Source organism: Strongylocentrotus purpuratus, unplaced genomic scaffold (genome assembly GCF_000002235.5).
Source record: "Strongylocentrotus purpuratus isolate Spur 01 unplaced genomic scaffold, Spur_5.0 spur5_scaffold_17, whole genome shotgun sequence".
NCBI lineage: Eukaryota > Metazoa > Echinodermata > Echinoidea > Camarodonta > Strongylocentrotidae > Strongylocentrotus > Strongylocentrotus purpuratus.
Genome location: NW_022145602.1, coordinates 23,896,137 through 23,921,512, shown reverse-complemented (window position 1 = coordinate 23,921,512; position 25,376 = coordinate 23,896,137). Strand labels below are relative to the sequence as shown.

Here is a 25,376-nt window from a genome sequence, read left to right as displayed (position 1 = left end):
CTTTTTGCCCAGTAGGTATAAATATCGGTACAGACTGGAAGTGTCTATTTTACTGGTGACCCGTTGATTCCAAGATTATCCGTTTCGACGAAAGCGAAAAAACCGCGGATTAATGGTGAGAATAAGTCACTGATACCTCAAAGACAACAGGCTTTTACAGATAAGAAAGAAAATATTGGGCGTCCTCTGGGGAACAAGATTATCCGATCCATAGCTGCAGCTAAGACGCAGTACTACAGGCTAAATATCCAGCAGCTTGATATAGGAGAATCAAGATACTCACTAACAGTTACAAGGATTATGTCCCAATTACGATATCGGGAATGGAACATAGCAATTTTAGTTCATTTGAAATTGCAAACCTCATTAATGAACATTTTTGTAGTATAGCGGCAGACTTACCAAAGCTTCAGAGATCACACTTACCTGCATTTTGCCTGCCCGATACAACTGTCCCCTAGTACAACCATGGCAAGTGTATAAATACCTACGTTCTCTTAGTCAAGGTAAAGCCAGAATTTCTGGGGATATTCCTGTTTGGATCATTCGCAAATTTGCCTATGAATTGTCAGTCCTACCTACAGATAGTCTTAAAGTGACTCGGTAACATTGTTGAAGGTTGATGAAAAAAATTGCTTAATTTGTGTATAAAATGTTACTTACTATATCCTTCTACTATACTAACCCTCTGACATGCAAAAAAATCCTGAACAAATTCTCAAACCACAAAGATATCTATGGTTTTCTTTGAAGGCGTCGATGTGAGGCACCCTCTAACAGTGATTAGCAGTAAATTCTCCTAACCATTTTTGAATTTTCCCAACCGTTTTCCATGAGAAAAATACATCAAACAGGCTATAAAAATCTGTCAACACTTAACTGTCTGGAATGGAATGTAGAGCCATTTTATTGCTTTGTGACGATTTACATTCACCTAAAATGTAATCAAATTGTCCTTCTTTTTATGCTGAACAGGCTTTGACAAGTAGCAGAATAGAAGTAGAATAATATAGTTGGGAGAATTAAGGAATCGATCAGATCAGCTTTTCCCAATTTGTACCATGAATAATGATCCGTTTTCACTCAAATTTTCAGATTATCTTTAATTGTACATCTAGCATTGAAGTCACTACCTTAGCACCACTATCTCGCATCTGAACAATGTTACAAAGTCCCTTTAATGTATCATTCCAACAATATGAGGCTCCATTACAATGGAAACGAGCAGAAATAGTTCCTGTTCCTAAGGTGCACCCAACGACCCTTTTGTACCTTGAGGCCCCTTTCACACCGGATTTGCGTAGAGTTGCGTAGTGTTGCGTACCTACTACGCCGAAGTTAAGATGCGTACTCATGACAAAATTGATGCTTCGGCGTAGTCCCTGCGTAGATTATGCGTAGGCTTGCGTACGATGGCGTATAGTTACGTACCCTGTGCGTAGGCACCGCGTACCTACGGCGTAGGCAATTGGCGTAGGGTTACGTACGCTTGCGTAGGCCTGGCATAGGGTTACGTACGCTTGCGTAGGCCTGGCGTAGAGTTGCTTACGGTTGCGTACGGTTGCTTACTGTGTGCGAAAATGCCATGTAAAAATGCAATAGACGGTCGTAGGAGCCGCGAGTGTAGCCATTGGCGCTTTATAAACCTATATTTAAAAAAATATGTCAAAAAATGGCGCCCATGTTGGAGCATGCGCATTATTGTAACCGTTAAAGGATGTATCACGACACGATTATCTTTAGCATGTTTTCCTAAGCAGCCTTAGAGAATGTTTTATTAAAATCATCAACACTGGATAGAATATTTGTTCTCTTTCATTAAAACAAAAATGTTAATTCATATTGGGAGGAAAGGTATGCAGTAGCATGACAATGTATATATTATAAAAGTAAAGTGGGTATTGAAGCAAACTGTGCAGTGTACAAGGAATTGTACATGTTACATGTGAACATAGCTTTATCTTAGTATAATAATAACATTCTGACAAACTGTGACATCCAAGAGGCAGTGGGTCTCTTTTGCAAGCGTAGAATAGGGCTGAAACGCCAATATGTGTAAAATAGTGAGTGAAGAAAATAACATTTATAAACCTGCCATAAGTTTTAATAGTAACAAGTGACCTCTGGTACACGCTTTTGACCTTTAAATTATCAGTTTTCTAGTAGGTATTAACAACTGCTGAGGTTATTTTGCAGTAATGTTAATTTGTTCAAGATTTTATTTTCCAAAAAATGTAGACATTTTTTGTGGATGTAGGCCTACTACATTATTGTACTATGCATCATTCAAAGTTCAATAAATTACCTTTATTTTGATGTTCATTGCAAGGTCACGTGATGTGATTTGATACCTCAAAACGCCGACAAAAGAGAGCGCTTATTTTGATTTGTGAATAAATCCGGACAGAAGTCTGATATTTGTTGACCATATTACTTTTTTCACTCATTTGTAAAATATCATTCCATAACAGTTTCCTGAAAGTTTGAAGACGATAGCTGTTGTCCTTTGTCCGTAGCGTATATGTGTGTGACAATGTAATGATATAAATGTGAGTCATTTATTAGATTTAAAAGAAATAATTCTGACATACACACTCACTTAGTCTCCCTAACAGAGTGAGACAAAATTATTTCTTTGCTCATGTCAATTAAACAAAATTATATTACAAACATACAAACAGGACCACAAACGTACTCACAAGCAAACAAATACATACAGATTTCCACAAAACATAATAACATTTTGCATGAGGCATCAGTTTGTGAATCCTATCTCTGTTTATTATATCAACAGCATGAGATGTCAATATCACAAATTGAATAAACCATACAAAACAAAACATGTCAGCCTGAAATGCCTTGTAGTAGTACAAACAGAATTACAAGCAACAATACAAAAATAAAGTTAAAGAAACACCTTTTCTTCATGAAAAAAATAAATGTGAGACCGCACACATGTAAACAAACATAGCATTTTCCTTCAAAATAATGATCAATACCTGCCAAGTTTACATCCAAGTATATACCAAAAAAAATCTTTATACGTTTGTAATGCTTCGTCGGACTGGCGTAGGGTAGCATATTTTTGCGTAGGCTTTGCGTACGGTTGCGTAGTGCTGCGTAGACTTGCGTATAAATTGCCTACTGTCTGCGTAAAGTGTCTACGCCGAAGGTACGCGAAAAAATGAAACATGTTTAATTGTTTGCGTTCATCTCGCGTACCCATTTGCGTCCCTCCGCGTACAGTTACGTAGGGTTGCGTACGATTGTCCTTGGGGTAATTGTCATCGGGGGGCTATTCTCCGGGGGGTGTAATTTTCTGGGGGGGGGGTGATTGTCCTTGGGGATATTTTTCCGGGGGGGTGTTTTTCCAGGAGGTGATTGCCCAGGGGGTAGTTGTCCTGATACGCTTTTAGTAATGTATAAATGTACAATATATCATTAAAATTTTGTTATCATATTTAATGCTTAATACGCAACAAAGAATGATTTAGTTTTAACGTAGGAAACTATGTGTTTCGCAACACATTCCTGTATATGTTTATCTTTTTACAGAGCCATCAATATATAATGATGTACTTACCGTTGACAGACTGGCAACATAGAGCAACATTTTGCCGATATAAGATGGCGCTGACAATAATGTTCAAGACAATAGCGAACTATGTGTATTCCCAGTAGTATAAATGACAATGCGAACATTCGTTTGGGAAGTGTAAAAGGGCGTTTTGACGTCCATATATCTGTAGGGACTTTTAGATTGAGTGAACGAGAACACGACGAACGCCGACTGATCATGCGTGTCAACGTACTTAACTGCGCATGTTGACTACAATTAGAAATCCTTTAGATTGCACTCGACGATATACATGCGTGCATGCAGGAAGTAACACTATGAACATCAAGGACAAAGACAGAGGACAAAATATACAGTTACTCATTCTACCCTCAACAAAAGAACATTCCTTTCCTGCTATCATGTAAAAATGTGTAGAACAGGTGAATATGCATGTGACACCTGTTCTACACATTATTACATAATAGCAGGGAAGGGATGTTCCTTTGTCTACCTGAGGAACTGTATATTTTATGCGCACGCGGCATACTAGTACCTTGAGCATGTAAAGGTGCTATATAAATATCAATATGTATGTATGTACTAGATTTAGGAAAATCAAGGTTGACGCATTCTCGATCGCCGACTGAGACGACGTAACGCATGCGCAGTGCCTTAAAATGACGTCACACGTTGCAGTCAAAGCTGTTGACGTGCAAATCTAAAAGTCCCTATTGTGTCACTGTCACCCGGCACTGTCACAACCAAGCAGCCGCCTTAAAAATACAGGGTGCACACATGCTCGGGTACCCTCGAAACGGACCTGGAAGTGTTGTTTGTCATCTTTATCAAAACTAGTATGATAAATAAACCCCCCAAACATAAGGGCAATTCCACGGTAAGGGAAGGACACTCAGACAAGATTTTTGAACTTCAGGTTCATACTAAAAGAAATGTTTTATTAGTATGTATTAAACTATGGGGAACAAAATGTGTTTCAGTCAAGTGGAAAGCTTCATCAACTTCACAAAGTTTGGATAAACACTAATTAAGTGGAAAAACCATGTCCATACCCTTACAAAAAAATGTTCAATGGTATACCAATGGTATATCATTCAGAAGTACCACTGAAAATACCATTCGGATACCAATGAGATTACGCTCGCAACGTACCATTGGGCACCATTCATCTACCAGTGAAATTGCATTCAACCATATCAACCTAATAATAATTTTTTGGACGCTCATTTGCATAATCACCAATGGTAGATGAATGGTACCATTGACACATTGAAATTTGAATATAAAATATGCAAATTTGTTACAATTATTCTACCATTCACCATTGGAATACCATTCACCATTGAAATTTGAATATGAAATATGCAAATTTTGTACCATTAATCTACCATTGACCATTGACATACCAGTCACATACCATTCACCATTGGCCTACCATTTACCATCCACCATTGGCCTACCATTCACCATCCACCATTTGCCTACCATTTACCATTCACCATTGGCCTACCATTCACCATTCACCATTGGCCTACCATTCACCATTCACCATTGGCCTACCATTCACCATTGGCCTACCATTCACCACCCACCATTGGCCTACCATTGACCATCAACCATTGGCCTACCATTGACCATCCACCATTGGCCTACCATTTACCATCCACCATTGGTCTACCATTGACCATCCACCATTGGCCTACCATTCACCATCCACCATTGGCCTACCATTCACCATCCACAAATGGCCTACCATTTACCATCCACCGTTGGCCTACCATTCACCATTCACCATTGGCCTACCATTGACCATCCACCATTGGCCTACAATTGACCATCCACCATTGGCCTACCATTGACCATCCACCATTGGACTACCATTGACCATCCACCATTGGCCTGACAATGGTATACCAATGAAAAGACCAAAGGTGGATGGTAAATGGTTTGTCAATTGTAGGTCAATGGTGGTTGGTGAATGGTTTACCAATGGTATGTCACAATAAATGGTAGATAGAGAATGTTATGTTATGCCAGTGGTTGCATTGAATGATAACAGTATACCTATGGGAGAACAATGTGGATTGTGAATGGTATATATGCTTATGGCACCTACATGTAAATGGTGAGTAATGAATTTCATGCAAAAATTAAGAACTGCTAAGAACTTTGGTACATTCCAGTCATCCAACAATTGACTTCAAGCCAGATACAAATAGTTGTTAAAAGATAATACTGTAAAGTGCAAATTTGTAGTCAACAACATGAAACTATTTAATTTTGTACAAAATAAGAGACTCCATTGGTGTGCATGGTTCATGGTATTACTGTACTGTAACTTGTCTTTGGTACATGAATAAAAGTACATGTCTTTTGAAATATGTAAAATAAATATATATAAAAAAGTGGAGTACTGAAAACAGAAACACAGCTGCATTATAATTCTGGCAGTAATAAATAGTGATTAACTTTGCTGCTCTGACAACAATAGCAACTGAATAAATCCGATATATACCCGCATAGTTCCTGCATGAAACATGAAAATTACAGCAACAAAGAGTTGGAGGGATTTCATTTTTCTACATGACCAACAATGCAGAGTGGTTTCTTTGTAGTTTCTGTCAAAATGATATTATTATGCAGGTTAACAACATTATCTATAACAAATTACTGTAGCATTAAAGTCTTTGGCACATCATGAAAATCAAGACTTTTAGAATACATGTATGTCAATAAAAAAAGAAAAAAAGAAAGTAATTTAAGGAAACAGTTGCATCATAAATTTGTGATTACCATAAAAGTGAACATTGAGTGAAACACGCTCTACACTTACGGGGGATTTCAAACTGCATCACACTGTACTCCCTGAAAATCTGTAGCAAAGTAATGCAGTAAAATCACACACACACATGTACTTTGGATGCATGACCATCAGACTAATGTACATTTAAAACAAATATGTAGATATAATAATTAAGCAAGGAACTATATTTATGCGGTTAAAACACATTGTACTAATGAGTCTTGTTAGGCATTATAAAAAGTATCAATTTTCCTTGTCCAGTAAGTAATATCAACAAAAATAACTGAAACTTATTCAAAAATTAAATGTGATTTTTTACTTCCACTGCAATAACAGTGCATTTGGCCAATAATTTTTTTTCTCTCTTACACACACTGTCACACTTGTTTGAAATGCAAGATTTCATGACAATGTTGTGCATCTTATTAAGTCTTCTGTGTAATTTCCTCAAAATGCATCATTTCACAGGGAAAATTTATGTTGAGTAACAGCAACCATTTGATACGTGAGCAAGAAGTCTGTAAAACAATTTTTTAAAATAAACTTCAGATGACTCGGCAGTAGCTCTTAGGAGAGTGTTATACATTTTCTATGTAAAAAACTTATAGGCCATTTTGCTGCATCTGAGATTTACCTGTACCATCTATGATTCTGAATAATGAAGGTGAAACTTACACACCTTTATACAACACTGGAATTTATATTTTTTGAATGATTACAACATATATTCTCCAAACTGTTTCTTACACTTCCGTTTTGTAAAAAAGAATGGTACTATACATTAAAGGGATAGTTGAGTTCTGTTTTTCAGAACACAAATGCCTTCAAAGTGCATGGTTATTGCTCTTATTGTTATCTATGACATTTCTAGTGCCCTATTAGAACCTAAATTTGCTATGAAGGTAATTTTAGACCCCAAAATGTGTGAAATTTAGCCAATACGATCATACCAATTCAGCTCCACTTTAACAAAAATATGGTGACCGTTAATTAATTATTTAATTAAAAATAACAATACATGGGCCGGCTGGTTGTGCGTACCAAACCAACACGAAAATGCCTACAAAAAAGCCAACATCGGCATTGGCTGAAATACAACGTAAATGGCGCTAAATTATCTAATATTTGCGGTGGTACAGAAGTATTAGAAATCGTTATATTTATGGATATTTCAGCCATCTCTGAACCGATTTTGTTCAAACAAAGATGAATTTTTGTCATTTAAATAGTATTTTTTTTCTTATTTGACACTCAGTTTTCCATTATCTCACAAAGAAATTATTTTGTGTAGCGCCCTCTGCAACAGAACTCAACCATCCCTTTAACTGTACCATGGCAAGATGTGGAGACATATATTAATACTGTTTTCATACTAGCTGGCAACAAGAGGCAAGAAAAGATGATTTTAAGATCAATCTGTGAATGTTGTTTACTGACTTCACCAAAAACAGTGACCAATTCGATTGAAACAAGGGACCAGATAGATGTCAGCATTTCCACAGTAAAACATCCCCAGACATGTCAAGTCGCTCATGACAGGTGCTCATTCAGAGTTCTAACAAAATTTTAAGAAACACCAAAGAATGGAAAATTTAGAAGTGGCAGTTAGTGTACAGGTAATTTGGCTGAGTTAAACATCTGTGTGTAGACTATTGCTTCATCAATATAAGTATCATTACTTTGGGGTTTACTTGAACATCAATAAGGCAATCATTTGGAACATAGTACACTATTCAAACATAATATTATTCAGACTTTCCTTAGCAATGTTACAAAATCCAAATGTAAAATTTTGTATGTAAGTATAACCCAAAGAAATTATATTTCAGCCTTTTTAAAGGGACTTGCCACTTCGTTGTGGAAGCATAAAAACTGTTAAAGATTCGTTATTCTTTTTTTGACAGAGCTAGATCTACAATTTGCTTGTAATTTTCCACCCAACCTGGAGAGCTAGTTATGACTGTTTACGCTTGGAAAAATACTCATATAATACTAGCTTCCAATATGCAACAGAAACATCTAATGAAAAAGCAGCTACACTTCTGATTGCATTATACTTGGACTAGCAAGAAGCCTTTGTCAAGGTTATCTCCAAGTGTTGTTTGACGTTGTGCCTAGTAGAGCCTATTCCAATTAGGGTATTTTGTGAATGTTAACTGGTTTATAGTCATCATGGTTTGTAATAATTGTTTTTTAAATAGATTAGGTTGATTTGACTCAATAATTATTAGATGTTAGGAAATGTTACCATCTTTGTATGAGAAAAAAATGGTAAAAATATTCAACATTGATTTATCCAGCTACAATGATATTTTACAAAAAGTCTAATTTTAGGAGGCTGAACCAAATTTTGTATGCACGCATATTGTGATGACTGTGTCAGTTATTGATTTCTCTTCATTAATCATCTTTTCTTCTCGTTAGATTAAGTTGATATAGGCTGAAAGATTATTTAGGATCTCCATTACCAATATGGACTAGAATTGAATGAACGATGAGTAGATTATACTCATTCGTCATGAGATAAATTTTGGTTTAGCCTACAAATATGCTACTTCAATTCACAACCTTTTAGTTTGATTAATCAAACGTTTAATATTTTTCAAATTTTGGTAATATAAGCTCAACATTATTCCTAAAAAATGTCATAGGTATTTAGTGCCAAAACTAATCATCGATTTTAAAAACAGCTAAGAACCATGATGATGACAAACCAGTGAACACAAAATGCTTGTAATGGGACTAGGCTTCACTAGGCGCAAGGTGGAATTACCCTGACTAAGGTGGCCTGATATTAGCACTAGTTCCGTACAATGCAGCTTCATTAATGATTGTTAATTGTTTACGATCAGATAAATAACTTGATAAAAGTTCTAAAGGTGTGCCCCTAATACTGTAATATTTTAATTTTTTGTAATAAAATAGAATGATTTATAAGCTGCTTTAATTAACAATAACAGATGTTCATGTAAGCAAATGTATAATAATGTACATCACAGAGTCATATGAGTGGGACCACAGGCACAAAACAGCAGTTACTCACGGCAAAGAGACACATATCAGATCCAAAATTGCTCCAAATTGAAGAAAAAACTAAAGATCCATCCTTGTTCCAGAGTTCCAGGGTATTATTCCTTGCAGTTTGTCAGCTTTGAAACGTTAATCATGAAGAAAAATTCGCGAAAAATAAAGCGAAATCACAGAGCAAATTGTAGTTCAAAGTATAAGGGACACCTAGTTTTGACCATACAATTCCACCATTGAAACACCATTGACCATACAATTCCACCATTGGCACACCATTGACCATACAATTCCATCATTGAATCGCCATTCACCATACAGACTCTACCATTGAAACACCATTGACCATACAATTCCACCATTGAAACACCATTCACCATACAATTCCACCATTGAAACACCATTCACCATATAATTCCACCATTGAATCACCATTCACCATACAGACTCTACCATTGAAACACCATTGACCATACAATTCCACCACTTGCACACCATTGACCATACAATTCCACCATTGAAACACCATTCACCATACAGACTCTACCATTGAAACACCATTGACCATACAGACGCCACCATTGAAACACCATTCACCATACAGACTCTACCATTGAAACACCATTCACCATACAATTCCACCATTGAAACACCATTGACCATACAGACTCTACCATTGAAACACCATTCACCATACAGACGCCACCATTGAAACACCATTCACCATACAATTCCACCATTGAAACACCATTTACCATACAGACTCTACCATTGAAACACCATTCATCGTCATACACCACCATTGAAACACCATTCACCATACAGAATCCACCATTGGCACACCATTGAAATATCATTTACCATTGATCCTACCATTCAAACACCATTCATTTACCATTAGGTTTTTTTGTCTTCCGTTACCGAGATAATTAATATGCACATTCTTAAACTACTTAACTATAATGATAATTTTTTGGGGGAGAATTAAAGGCACTTATATAGGTATTATATCTGTACTGTTTCACATCTTATACTAATAAAACAGTTCTTTTAGTATGAACCTGAAGTTCAAAAATCTTGTCTGAGTGTCCTTCCGTTACCGTGGAATTGCCCATAATCATCTTTAGAATAAAATATGCAGCTTCGGTGGTGCGTAACTCCATAAGGATATCTCGTCACCTATGTCATACTGTACGTGCTGCTATATTCAAAACTATCACAGAAGTTGAGCTCCCCGAGTCCAAGCTGACGACAGATGTTCGAGATATACTGATACCGAGACAACCAATCATAATTATAATAATAAAGATACAATTTACTCCAACTGCCACTTGCTAGCTTGACCTCTACATAGCCTGAATACTGATCAGGTCCGCCTACGAGCTGCAAACCCGCATCACCTGCATTAAGAAAGAAGAAAAGGTTCGGCGATTAAATGAGAAGTTTCGTGTTGTATAACGGCGTTCCGATTAGTTTCCAATATTAGATATATACCAAATCTAAGGTACACTTATGATTGATTATCAAGTATTTGAGTCACGTTTTTTATCTCAAATTATTTAAATATGTATTACCAAGTGTGATTAAGAGAAACAATGTAAATGTATTTCATATCATTTCATTCCATTACACTCCTCCCGAACATCGTACCAAAAAAACAAAATATTCTGAAACCACAAAGATATTTATGGTTTTCTATGAAGGGGTCACTGTGCGACACCTTAGCTGCCTTACATTTAGGGGTTGGTTGTGCCGTGAGCTTTTCCGCAATAGATCTTGAAGTTTTGTGCGTCATTTTCATCATACGGATTATGATGAATTTAACCCCCAAAATTGTTTTCCTTAGGATAAAATATGCAACTCCGTAAGAAAATCTCGACACCTTTGTCATACTGTACGTGCCGCTATATTAAAATTTAAAAATATCCTACCTGTTGAGATCCCCGAGTTTAAGCTGACAACAAATGTTCGAGATTCTGAAAAGCAGACAAATCGCCATAATAATAACGAAGATACAATTTACTCCAACTGCAACTTACCAGCTTGACCTCTATCTAGCCTCTTGTCGAAGGCCCTGGCGCTGTTGGATTCCGTGGATTCTTGCGAGCGAAGCGAGCCAGATACGAGGCGCTTTTAAAACGCCTGTCGCAATTTGGCGGATTTTTGCATTGTTTATGCCCGCTCTTGAAACTTCAATATGATTCTGGATTTCGCTCACGTGACATTCCTCTCTTCCGTGCTCATGTGACGTTCCTCTCTTCCGTGCTCACGTGACATTCCTCTCTTCCGTGCTCACGCATGCAGGGCACCGACAAGTGGCGGATGCGCACTACTCCCCTAAACATGTAGACAGTGTTTGGAATGTGTAAATCGGCCTGCAGCCTCTTTGTCGTTAACAAAGAATACATGCAATTTTCACACTGCATCGATTCATTTGAACCGGAACCTAGGTGTGTGTCGATTATAGAAATCAGCACCAATGTGAGTTTGTTTTCCAGCTTCCGGGATGGAGTCATCTACGAAAGCGCCAATATTATCTGGTAATGGCTTGAAGTTAAGCGAACATTCGTTAGACATCATTTCGTTATACTGCCTTCATTTCCATATCGAAACAATTGGATATAGTTATACTTTTTTTTACGACGAAGAGGCTGCAGGCCCATTTACACATCCCAAACACCGTTTAGCTTTTTAGGGGAGTAGTGCGCATCCGCCACTTGTCGATGCCCTGCATCCGTGACACGGAGGCGGGGAATGTCACATGAGCAAAATCTGAAATCGTACTGAAGTTTTAAGAGCGGGCATCAACAACGCAAAAATCGGTGAAATTGCGACAGGCGTTTTAAAAGACCACACTCAAGAGACGGATTTTTCGATTTCGAATTTTCGTGTGAGTTAAATCGTCAATTTTGGGTTGTAGTGAAAATCCAGCTTACAATGGTGATGATTTTCTACCGCAGGAATTCACAATGCACCCGGGGGTACTCATATTTGGTTTGGATGGGGGTGTTCCGCTGAAGTCCCGAAACCCCTACCCATTTGTAATAGCCATTTTGGAGGGTTTTGACAAAATTGACCCATCTTTAATGATATTTTTGCTAAAAATGGGACCCACGTTTAGGGATTTTTTTGTATGAAGAAGTGCCCCATTAGAGCGGCACACCTCCATATGTATTAATATGTGAGTACCACCAGCCCCCAGGGCAAATGCATTCGGCATAGGATCGACGCCGTTATGTGAGGTGGCGCGAGATGTACGGGCGATGGCGCCAACCAAGTTGAACGTTATATTGGAGATGGGTCGATTTTAAGTACACTCACTTTCCCTACTTGTTGTCGACGATATTATATTAGATGGCGCTTACAATAGCATTCAAGACATTCGCAAACTACGTTTATTTCCAGTAGTATAAATGGCAATGCTAAAATTCATTTGGGATGTGTAAATGGGCCTTTTGACGTCCATTATATCATTGTGTCACTGTACTAACCAAGCAGCCGCATTACAAATAAAGGGTGCACACACGCTCAGGCATCCTTTAAACGGACCTGGACATGTTGTTTGTCTTCTTTATCATAGTTAGTATGATAGTTAAATCCCCCAAATATAATCATCTTTAGAATAAAATATGCAGCTTTGGTGGTGCGCAACTCCGTATTACATCTCGTCACCTTTGTCATACTGTACGTGCTGCTATATTCAAAACTATCCCAGAAGTTGAGCTCCCCGAATCCAAGCTGACGACAGATGTTCGAAATAATATACTGATACCGAGACAAATCCCAACCATAATAATAAAGAAACAATTTACTCCAACTGTTACTTACCAGCTTGACCTCCACCCAGCCTGAATACTGATCAGGTCCGTTTGTGAGCTGCAAACCCGCATCACCTGCATTAAGGAAGAAAAAAAAAAGTTCGGAGTTTAAATAATAAGTTCCGTGTAATATATAAATGCGTTCCGATTAGTTTTTAATATCAAATATATACCATATCTAAGGTACACTCATGATTATTTATCAAGTATTAGAGTCACGTTTTTTCTCTTGAAATTGATCAAATATGTATTGCCAAGTTTGATTAAGAGAAACGATGTTAATGCATTTCGTACTGTTCCATTCCATTACAATCCTCCCCAACATCGTACTAAAAAACAAAATATTCAAATTGAAGATTAAGCTTTGTGCGTAATTGTAATGGGGGGAATAGAAAGTAATATATATCCATTCCCGTTTATCTAATGTTTTAAACCTTGCCCTAACCAAGTTTTACATGTGGTCTTAACCGACAGAATAAACCTCCCTAAAACATATTGAAAGATCAGATCCATCCTAGCTTCTGTTTATCACAAATCCAAAAAAACAAAATACCCGGTAAAGGATAACACATTTCCCCTGTCAAGAGTGTCTAAGAGTGTCTACTCTGTCGGTTACGGTAGCATTACAATCTGTCGATTGCCTATGGAATTCATCTACCAAAAGGTGTTTCCACACTGCATCAACTAATTTGAACAAAAAAAACTAGGTCAGCGCCGATTATAGAAGTCAGCACCAATTTGGGTTTGTTTTTCAGCCTCTGGGATGGTGTCATCGACGAAAGCGCACATTGCATCTGCCAATGGACCGACGTTCATTTTATAAACATGATAAAGCAGTAAAGATAGTACTTAAAGGTACAGGTAGATAGTACTTAAAGAGACAGGTAGTGGTAAATTTGCGGTTCAAGGGTTTGGGCGCAAAATATCCATTCAATATTGTTTAATTTTTGCTTTCAGAGGTTTAGATAGCAATACTGCAACCTGAATTCGCAAAAAAAGCAGAAATATATGCCCAATATCCAGGCCGGATCGATATGATAATTTACTTAATATATCAATTAGTAGAAGGTTTCCCGGCAAAATTTGTATCATCACGTATTAGTCAAAACATATTCTTTTACAAGATTGGTAATAAGAGCTTCCATTTCATTTTTGAGAGGGGGTGTTTCCAAAACTGGTCAATACCTTTGATCATTATTAGTTTCGATTCTCCATCTCCAAATCGAAATGCATTAGGAGTAATCTTTGTCGGTGTCAAAGACGCTATGACGATGATATTTATCTACCAAGGGAATTCAATGGAATCTGGCCAAGGATCGGCGCTGTTATATGAGATGAAGCCAGCTGTACAGACGAGGGCGTGAACTAACATTGTGGGAGATGGTTCGATTTTAAAGGGACTCGGTAACATTCTTAAAGGTTGATGAAAAACTGCGTAATATATTTGTATGAAATTTTAGTCATTATATTCCTTCTACCGTACTAACCCTCGAATATGCAAAAGATCCTGAACAAATTATCAAACCACAAAGATATTATTGGTTTTCTTTGAAGGTGTCACTGTGTTACACCTTAGCCGTCTTAGATATAGGAGTTGGTTTTGCAGTGGGGCATCTCCGCAAAAGATCTTGAAGTTTTGTGTGACATTTTCATCTAACGGAATATGATGAATTAAACTCCCCAAAATTGTATTCCTTAGGATAAAATATGCAGCTTCGGTGGTAGGCAACTCTGTACGGAAATCTCGTTACCTTATTCATACTGTACGTGCTGCTATATTAAAATAAAAATATTCCACCAGTTAATATTCCCAATTTAAGCTAACGACAGATGTTGGAGATATACTGATAACCATACAAATCCCCATAATAATAACGAAGATACAATTTACTCCAACTGCAACTTACCAGCTTGACCTCTTTCCGGCCTGAATACTGATCAGGTCCGTATCTAAGCTGCAAACTCGGATTACCTGTAAAAAGAAAGAAATACAGTTTTGTAAATTAAATGAGACGAAATATGATGTTGTCATGGCATTACGAATTAATTTTTAAAAAAATGATATACTTATATATATATATATATATATATATTTGTTCTACCCCAATTTATGGAATTATTTTGACAATGATGTATTCCTAATTGATCTAGATAATAGTATACATTCTCATATTTCATTAAATAATAATATTCCAGTGTTTGTTTTGCGTGACTGCTAAAGCATGTGTATGCTACAATGCCTATCAAGTAGGGTACCTACGCCCTTAAGTAATAAATGACAGTAATAAGGATTAATGCTCCTCAAAAAACCAATTTTAGTTCATTTGAAATTGCAAACCTCATTAATGAACATGTTTGTAGTATAGCGGTAGACTTACAAAACATTCCAAGATCACATTTACCTACATTTTTGTCTGCCCGATACAACTGTCCCCTAGTACAACCATGGCAAGTGTATGAATACCTACGTTCTCTTAGTCAAGGTAACGCCGGAATTACTGGGGATATTCCTGTTTGGATCATTCGCGAATTTGCCTATGAATTTTCAGTCCCACTTACAGATATTCTTAATGTATCATTCCAACAATATGAGGCTCCATTACAATGGAAATGAGCAGAAATAGTTCCTGTTCCTAAGATGCAGCCAACGACCCTTTTGTACCTTAGGCCTGACGAGCTATTGTGGTAAGATAGCCGAATTGTTTATTGTAAAGTGGCTGTTGTAAGAAATTACCAAAAAATATTGATCCTAATCGAGTCAGTTTGGAAAACGTAGAGGCTTATCGACGACACATTACCCCATTGGTTAGATACACCATGTATTGGAGAATGCAGAAAGGGTGATAATTACATCAATAATATTGACTACAGACTATTCGAAAGCCTTTGATAGAATAAATCAAAAGTTTTAGTCCAAAAACTCCAAATTCTCGATGTTGGACCATGGCTTATTAACTGGAAAGTGAGCTTTTGGGATAAATTGTTGCAGTGTTTCAAATATAATGGAGATAAATCAAACTGGAATGTCATAAATACAGAAAGGGGGTAATCATCCTCGGGGATTAATTGTCTAAGGGGGAAGTTGTCCTCGGGGGGGGAGGTAATTGTCCTCGGGGGTAGTTATCCTCGGGGGGTAAGTGTCATCAGGGAGTAATTGTCCGGGGGGTAATTTTCCGGTGGGTAATTGTCCTTGGGGGGTAATTGTCATCGGGGGGTTATTCTCCGGGGGGTAATTTTCCGGGGGTGATTGTCTTTGGGGGTAATTTTCCGGGGGTGATTTTCCAGGGGGTGATTGCCCAGGGGTAGTTGTCCTGATACGCTTTTAATAATGTATAAATGTACAATATATGATTAAAAATTTTATCATATTCAATGTTTAATACGCAACAAACAATGATTTAGTTTTAACGTAGGTAACTATGTGTTTCGCAACACATTACTGAATATGTTTATCTTTGTACAGAGCCATCAATATATAATGATGAGTGTACTTACGGTTGATGAACTGTAAACATAGAGCAACATTTTGCCGACTTTAAATTTTCAATGAATATTAATTGTCTACTTTGCACTTTGACTACTTTATTTCGACGATTTGATATAAGATGGCGCTGAAAATAATGTTCAAGACAATAGCCAACTATGTGTATTCCAAGTAGTATAAATGACAATGCGAACATTCGTTTGAGATGTGTAAATGGGCCTTTTGACGTCCATATATCATTGTGTCACTGTCACTACCAAGCAGTCGTCTTAGAAATACAGGGTGTACACACGCTCGGGCACCTCTTAACGGATCTGGAAATGATTTTTGTCATCTTTATCAAAGTTAGTATGATAAATAAACCCCCCAAATATAATCACCTTTAGAATAAAATATGCAGCTTCGGTGGTGCGCAACTCCTTAATGACATCTTGTCACCTTTGTCATACTGTACGTGCTGCTATATTCAAAACTATCACAAAAGTTGAGCTCCCCGAGTCCAAGCTGACGACAGATGTTCGAGACATACTGATACCGAGACAACCAATTATAATCATAAGGATAAAGATACAATTTACTCCAACTGCCACTTGCCAGCTTGACCTCTACAAGGCCTGAATACTGATCAGGTCCGTTTGTGAGCTGCAAATAGTCATCACCTGCATTAAGAAAGAAAAAAAGGTTCGGCGAATAAATGAGAAGTTTCGCGTTGTATAACGGCGTTCCGATTAGTTTTCAACATCAGATATATACCATATCTAAGGTACACTTATTATTACTTATCAAGTATTTTAGTCACATTTTTGTCTCAAATTATTTAAATATGTATTACCAAGTGTGATAAAGAGAAACAATGTTAATGTATTTCATATCATTTCATTCGATAACACTCCTACCGAACATCGTACCCAAAAAACAAAATATTCTCAAACCACAAAAAAGTTATGGTTTTCTATGAAGGTGTCACTGTGCGACACCTTAGCTGCCTTACATTATAGGGGGTTGGTTGTGCAGGGGGAGCATCTCCGCAATAGATCTTGAAGTTTTGTGTGTCATTTTCATCATACGGATTATGATGAATTTCACCCCAAAATTGTATTCCTTTGTCATACTGTACGTGCCGCTATATTAGAATTTAAAAATATCCTACCTGTTGAGATCCCCGAGTTTAAGCTGACAACAGATGATCGAGATTCTGAAAAGCAGATAAATCGCCATTATGGTAATAATAACGAAGATACAATTTACTCCAACTGCAACTTACCAGCTTGACCTCTACCTAGCCTCTTGTCGAAGGCCCTGGCGCTGTTGGAGTCCGTAAATTCTTGCGAGCGAAGCGAGCCAGATATGGGGCGCTTTTATCGATGTTGTGGAATCGATCAGAAAAGGTTGATCATCTAAGCATATAAGTATTCGTGTGTACTGCAAGGTTCTGGAATCATCAAAATGATAGGAAATTTAGCCCAGTCTTCGTAAATTTACAAGCACTGTACACAGGAAGATGTATATGGGACTACGCACAAGTGCGCGACACATGCGTTATATCTATCACGTCTAAATAGATCAAATAATTTACCAAATATATCAATTAGTAGGCGGTTTCCCGGCATTTTTTTTTATCATCATGTATTAGTCAAAACATTTTCTTTCAAATGATTGGTAATAAAAGCTTCCATTTCATTTTTTGAGAGGGGGCGTTTCCAAAACTGGTCTATACTTTTAAAGCTTATCTGCAGTAGTTTACAGGATAGATTAGACCGCTCTGCAATGTCACTGGACAGGTGGTTATCTCATCAACTCAGCTCTCAGTTAACTTAAGAAAAAGAGGATCATGGGGGAACAATGGTCACCGATTAGGCATTGTTTGTTATATAGAGGGCGCAAGTACATACCAGTAGTGCAGTGGGCCTTTAAAACGCCTGTCGCAATTTGACGGATTTTTGCAGTGTTTATGCTAGCCTTTGGACAAGGCCTCGCGCGCTGCTTGACTGCTGAGCAGGGCCTGAAAATAGACTAACGCGGTGTGGCTTTACAGCAGTGATCGCTGGACCGAGCCGCTTCAGCGGCTTGGCCTTTGCTAAATTGCGGAGCTTATCATATATGTGCATATGCATGAGGCCTAAAATAAAAAATTGTTGTATTGCCCTTTGCGACCGACCCAAAAATCTGAAAATCTACGGTCGGCATTATAATTTATTTATTTTTTTAACCGTTTTTTTAGAATTTTTTTGGATTAATGAATAAAAAATGTTTTTTGTTTGACTTGGATATAAATGCATGAAATCAAATTATTCCAAACAATCTTCACATTGCTAGCAAGTTTTACAGGTAGTTGAAAACCAACTTCGTCAGCAGGAAAGCATAGAGTGTTGTCTCAACACAACATTGCAAACCATGGATTATTATGAGGTAGAAAATATATGAATGAAATGATGACTCTGAAACACATGTATTAAAGCATTAAAGACTGAGAAATATCAGCCAAAAGAGGGCGGGAAAAAAGAAAGAAAAAAATTCAAAACTTAAAAATATCGGCCCAAGGAGGGCGACAAAAAAAACCAAAAAAAATCCGACCGACCGACCCATGTTTTGGCACCTAAAGGGCAATACAACAAGTTTTTATTTTAGGCTTGAGGGTCTTACATATAAAGCAGCTAGTGATGATCGTGGCTAATCGTAATTGTTCTAACCGCGCGGTGTTTAACAATGGCTTCGTCCATGAAATTGTGGGGGAATCGGTATTCAAATGTACTAAAAATAAAAGATATGTCTAGTTCAATTTCGAGTAAAATATAAATTTATCAAAAACTATATACTACTTATTTACTAGGGTATTCATTATTTTGCTACTTTAGTAGATTTATAGTAAAATTTTGCTCCCTTGTTATTCATTTTAACCTACGCATAGAGTAGATAGTGGTTCGCGCGATCAGCTGGTCGGAATTGTTATTGTACAACATGTGAATATCTGTGTACGTGAGAAAACGATGCGTTTATGGAGCTTTGAATTTGCAGGGCTAGCTGAGCTAGCTTCATGCTAGTGAATTAAAATAATGAAAAGGACATCAAATTCTGGTAATTCTGCTTATAATATAATAGATGTGCAAAAAGGGTAGATATCTTCTATGCAGGACATTCTGCATGGTTCCTGTGCAAGAGTTTTCCTAGGCATTTCTTATAATGCAGATATCATTTTCTTGTGTGTGACAAGTTTGGTTCACATTCTTTCATTAAAGAAATAAGAGTTGAAACGATAACTTCAATGGACAGTGCAGTGCAGTGTGAGTAGTACCTCCCGGTCCGCCGAACTCTGGGCAGCTTCGGCAGGAGACGCCAATGGGGATGCATGGTGTGCTGGCAGCGACTGTGGTCGTCCGCACAAAGAAATCCTTGCACAGTGGAATGGCTTAAAATATCGCAGATTTGCCATAACCGGTTGGAAGATTAACAAATACATCTTCCCCTTTTACTGCTGATTTTATAGCTTTTGATTGTAACTCCTTAACAGATGAAAATTTCAACCTTTTGGCCGCACATTCAAGGCTCTTTGATAAGAGATCTACTTCGTCGCTCGCCATGTTCTGTAACTGCTCAAAAATGTATTTATGAATATATATGTTGATAATGAATATTCATGAAGTTTTCTCGAATCGTCTACTCTGATTGGTGCGTCGGATTGGCAGGTGCGGTTTGGCCGGCTTTCTGGGTAAGATACTTTGCATCTAATTATCTACCAATTTGGTAGCTGAAATATGATACAAAACAAAAGAAATAAACTACAACAACCACTCAGGTTATTAAAGGCCGAGATGCTGACGCACCTCGTCCCAAAGATCACAGTCGTCGCACGATTAGTCTATGTATTTAGAGAAATACAGCACGAGTGCCTTGACTAAAGGCTATGTTTATGCCCGCTCTTGGAGCTTCAATATGATTCTGGATTTTGCTCACGTGACATTCCTCTCTTCCGTGTCATGCATGCAGGGCACCGACAAGTGGCGGATGCGCACTACTCCCCTAAACATGTAGACAGTATTTGGAATGTGTAAATGGGCCTATCAGCACCAATGTGAGTATGTTTTCCAGCTTCCGGGATGGAGTCATCTACGAAAGCACCAATATCATCTGGTAATGGATCAAAGCTAAGCGAACATTCGTTAGACATCATTTATGTATACTGCCAAATCGAAACAATTGTATGTATGTAAAGAGGCTGCAGGCCCATTTACACATTCCAAACACTGTCTACATGTTTAGGGGAGTAGTGTGCATCCGCCACTTGTCGGTGTCCTACATGTGTGACGCGGAAGCGAGGAATGTCACGTGAGAAAAATCCGAAATCTTACTGAAGATTCAAGAGTGGGCATAAACAACGCGAACATCCCCATATGTTTTAATATGTGAGTACCCCCAGCCCCCAGAGCAAATGCATTCGGCCTAGAAACGGCACCATTATCTGAGGTGGCTCGAGCTGTACAGGCGATGGCGCCATCCAAGTTGAACGTTATATTGGAGATGGTTCGATTTTAAGTGCACGCACTGTACCTTTTTTTTGATCGACGATGTTGGCGCTAAAAAAATGTTCAAAACAATAGCAAACTATTTTTTATTCCCAGTAGTATAAATGTCAGTGCAAAAATTTGTTTGGGATGTGTAAATAAGCCTTTTGACGTCCATATATCATTATGTCACTGTCACAACCAAGCAGCCGCATTAGAAATACAAGGTGTGTACACACGCTCGGGCACCCTCTAAACGGATCTGGAAATGATTTTTGTCATCTTTATCATAGTAATTGTGATAATTAAACCCCTAAAATATAATCATCTTTAGAATAAAATATGCAGCTTCGGTGGTGCGCAACTACGTAAGGACATCTCGTCACCTTTGTCATACTGTACGTGCTGCTATATTCAAAACTATCCCAGAAGTTGAGCTCCCCGAATCCAAGCTGACGACAGATGTTCGAGATATACTGATACCGAGACAACAAATCATTATAATAATAATAAAGATACAATTTACTCCAACTGCCACTTGCCAGCTTGACCTCTACATAGCCTGAATACTGATCAGGTCCGTATTTGAGCCGCAAACCCGCGTCACCTGCATTAACGAAGAAAAAAAAGGTTCGGAGATTAAATAATAAGTTTCGTGTTATTTAACGGCGTTCCGTTTTCAATATCAAATACATACCATATCTAAGGTACACTTATGTTTATTTATTAAGTATTTGAGTCACGTTTTTTGTCTCAAAATTATTCACATATGTATTGCCAAGTGTTATTAGGAGAAACAATTTTAATGTACTTCATATTATTCCATTCCATTACACTCCTCCGGAACATCGTACCAAAAAAACAAAATATTCAAATTGCAGATTAAGCTTAGTGCGTAATTGTAATCTGGAAAAAGAATAACTCATATATATCCATTCCCGTTTATCGAATGTTTTAAACCTTACCCTGACCAAGTATTACATGCGGTCTTAAACGACAGAATACTCTTCCCTAAAACATATTGAAAGATAAGATCCATCCTAGCTTCTATTTATCTCATCTCATAAGGAAAAAAATACCCGGTGAAGGATAGCAGATTTTCCCCTGTCAATAGTGTCTAAGAGTGTCTACTCTCTCTCTGCTACGGTAGCATTACAATCTGCTAGTCAGTTTTTGTGCACATAGCACTTTACCAGAGATAGGACACTTGACTGCACTGTTGCCTACTGGTGGAGTTTCACCAATGACTGTGATTTACGGTTTCATTTTTATATTCTATTATTAGTATGGAAATCAATAGGCCTATTACAACATTCAAAGAGTTAATTGTATATTATATTATACATCTATTTTTACTTCCAAGTCACTTACCTGGGGGAGGATAGCAGACTATGCCCTTGTCATTTCTACTACTTGATCGGGTTGTCGGGAGTACGTTGCATTCTGAGAGCCGATTTTCATGGCCGTAACACTTTACCCTAGACAAGCAACTGGCACCGGTTCCAGCAGGTGGACCACCAACGACCGTGATACCGTAGGGGTAGCCCTTGCCTAACTCCCGGCAGACCACCTCAGCATCGTTCATGTCCCAGTCAGAAGCACAAATGGTCCCCCATGCGCCATTAATATACACGTCTACACGGCCGGCATGTGGATAGTGGCTCGATCCCTTTTCCATAAACCTCACTTGATATTCTGTCATTTTAAGCAGAAAAGACACGTTATTGATGTACCGATCCAGGATTCGAAAAAACAGTAAAATAATAAATAGTATTCTATTGTATCGCAGATCTGAAAGGTTTGCCTTTTATTCATTTTCCAAATTTATCAGTAAGTCTGGTTAGAAAGGGTGATTTCATTAATTAACGCCGGTGCCTTTTCGGAGTTCATTGTTTCTTACGATATATGTTTAACAAACTTGAGAAGATTGACACCTTTGTAATCGTATCGTAAGTTGTAAACACGTTGTTTGGGAAAAGTGGGCTAGATCTATAGTACAAGTACATTTATTCACTGTAGTAAAGCCTCAAGGTTAGGGAATTTGATTTCAACAGAAATGGTTATCTATTTCATAACAGAGAAATGAAATAATTTATTTTAGTGTGATTAAAGCGCGAAGGACGAATGATTGACAATTCATATCTGTAAACATCCGAGGTGCATGCATACATTGCAAATAAAAAAATCAGTATGATTCTTGTATTATTCAACAATATGTCCAGAGCAAGAATCGAACAGAGACTGGGATAATACTCACGACGTATCGCTGATGACACGGAGAAGAGGCCAAGAAGAAAACATAAAACCAGTTTCAACTCCATCGTTGTCATCTTCAGATCAGACACACAGCAAGAAGAACTAATTAATGACAAAAAAATGTATTCGTCATCCTTCTAATATATGCGTCCAGTGCAGAAATGGTAACGCGCGGAAACGTGCGAGAACAATTGGCGCGCACACGTAATTGTTGTTTCAACGGCCAATGAGGAAATACAGAAAGATAAACAAACTTCGCTGGAAAGAGTAATTATACCAGAGAAAAACAGGAAGTACCCACTTTCAATGCGTCAACCGATATTATTGTATCATTATCAATATGTTTAACCAGGATCTTTGTTTGTAATGCCTTTGAGTAAAATATTAAAAAAACATAATTGCCAAAATAAAGAAAAATTCTTCATATTAAATTACATCTGTCAATAGAAAGTCGATATCAAAATGTCAGTGTGTCACATGCCATCTTTATTATTGATATAGATATATATTTCTGGGATCCTGCCAATAAGGAAATAACGAAATGGGTGTCCATGTCTTTTTTTTTAGTATTCTTCTTTTTCAACGTTTGTTGGTTTGTTTTTAACATATTTAGTGACAAGGTTCAGTATTAATTTTCGAGACCTAAATCCTAATACTCGTTAGGATGTTTCAAAGATCACAACAAATTATACTTTTTCGCCATTACACTAATTTCACTACAATTTCCAAAATAGAAGTATACCTCTAAACAACGATTTCTTTTTGAAAAGATAATTCAATTTCTACCAGCTGTTAAATATGAAAAATAGCTTGAATGGTTATGTTTCGAGTAAACGATTTTGCTTTACTCATAAATATGCTCTTCAAACTGATATACTTTTTATGTGTTGCATCTACTAAATACAACAGGTTAAAGTATGCTTCATATTCAAACTGCATTCATGGTTTATTTCATTCAATTTAGGAAAAAATATTGCTAGTGTATTTGATATCAGCATTATCAATGGAATGAAAATTCTATTCGTGGAGAAAAGTTGATAACCGATAAAAACTGCATCAGTTTCCAGAAGTATTTTGAGATGTTACGCAGTGTTAAGATATTCTAATTTAATCCTGTTGGTTCTTTCATATTCTGGTTTTATTTTTGGTAACAAAATTAGATCGGTATTATATTCTATTTACGTTATCTTTCACAAATTCAATTAAATAGATGTTCGTGTACACGTACTTCAACATGTGCTACGAGAACGTAACTGCTAAGAAATAAGTTATATTAAATAAGGAACACGAATTTCAAATTGCTTTTAACAAACAAGGAAGGAAATCGAAGAAATTTGATGATCACGCTTTACGTTTCAAATCCTTCCAGGCTCCATTTCGAAACAGGCACAAAGCCAAAGTATTATTATCAAGCTAAAACATCATAAACAAACCTCTTGAAGGCTTGTATGATCTTTCAGGTTTATCTTTCAGCAACGTCACGACAACTTACATAACTAAAATAAAATATAACTAGCTCAACAAAGAGCAGAGCGAGATAGATATGGTATTACTGTCCGAATCGTTGTAGTCATTCATACAATGTTTCTGCCCTTGGTTGAAATGATATCTATGAGTAAATGATTGGTCCTCAATGTAATAAACGAATCATTTACAATACATAATCCTCGAAACATGGCAATTTGGAATGAGGAAATAAATATAAGGATATTATAAATGATAAGTTCATTAAAAAAAGTAAGACATCCATATTACACGGGAAAGGATTTAAACATATCTAGGTTTTGTTTTAATCATTTTGAAATGGCTCTTTATTTTGTTTAATCAGATGTGTTTGTAATTGCAGGATAATTCAAATAACAGATAAACAGTATTCAATTTTGATTTTGAAAAGAGTATACACATATTTTTTTCA

General features: G+C 37.2%; 1 protein-coding gene across 1 annotated transcript in view; it reads right to left on the bottom strand.

Annotated features, from left to right (window-relative positions):
* The window catches only part of LOC100889467 (scavenger receptor cysteine-rich type 1 protein M130), a 30,278-nt gene extending 6,707 nt beyond the window's left edge, over positions 1-23,571 (bottom strand). Inside the window, exons 1-4 of the mRNA XM_030988318.1 lie at positions 23,463-23,571; positions 22,577-22,900; positions 21,552-21,812; positions 13,233-13,297 (exon numbers count right to left, since the gene is read on the bottom strand). Coding sequence (XP_030844178.1) covers positions 13,233-13,297; positions 21,552-21,812; positions 22,577-22,900; positions 23,463-23,535 — 723 coding nt within the window. The 5' untranslated portion in view covers positions 23,536-23,571. The remainder of the gene's footprint in view (positions 1-13,232; positions 13,298-21,551; positions 21,813-22,576; positions 22,901-23,462) is intronic.
* Positions 23,572-25,376: the final 1,805 nt, after the last annotated feature.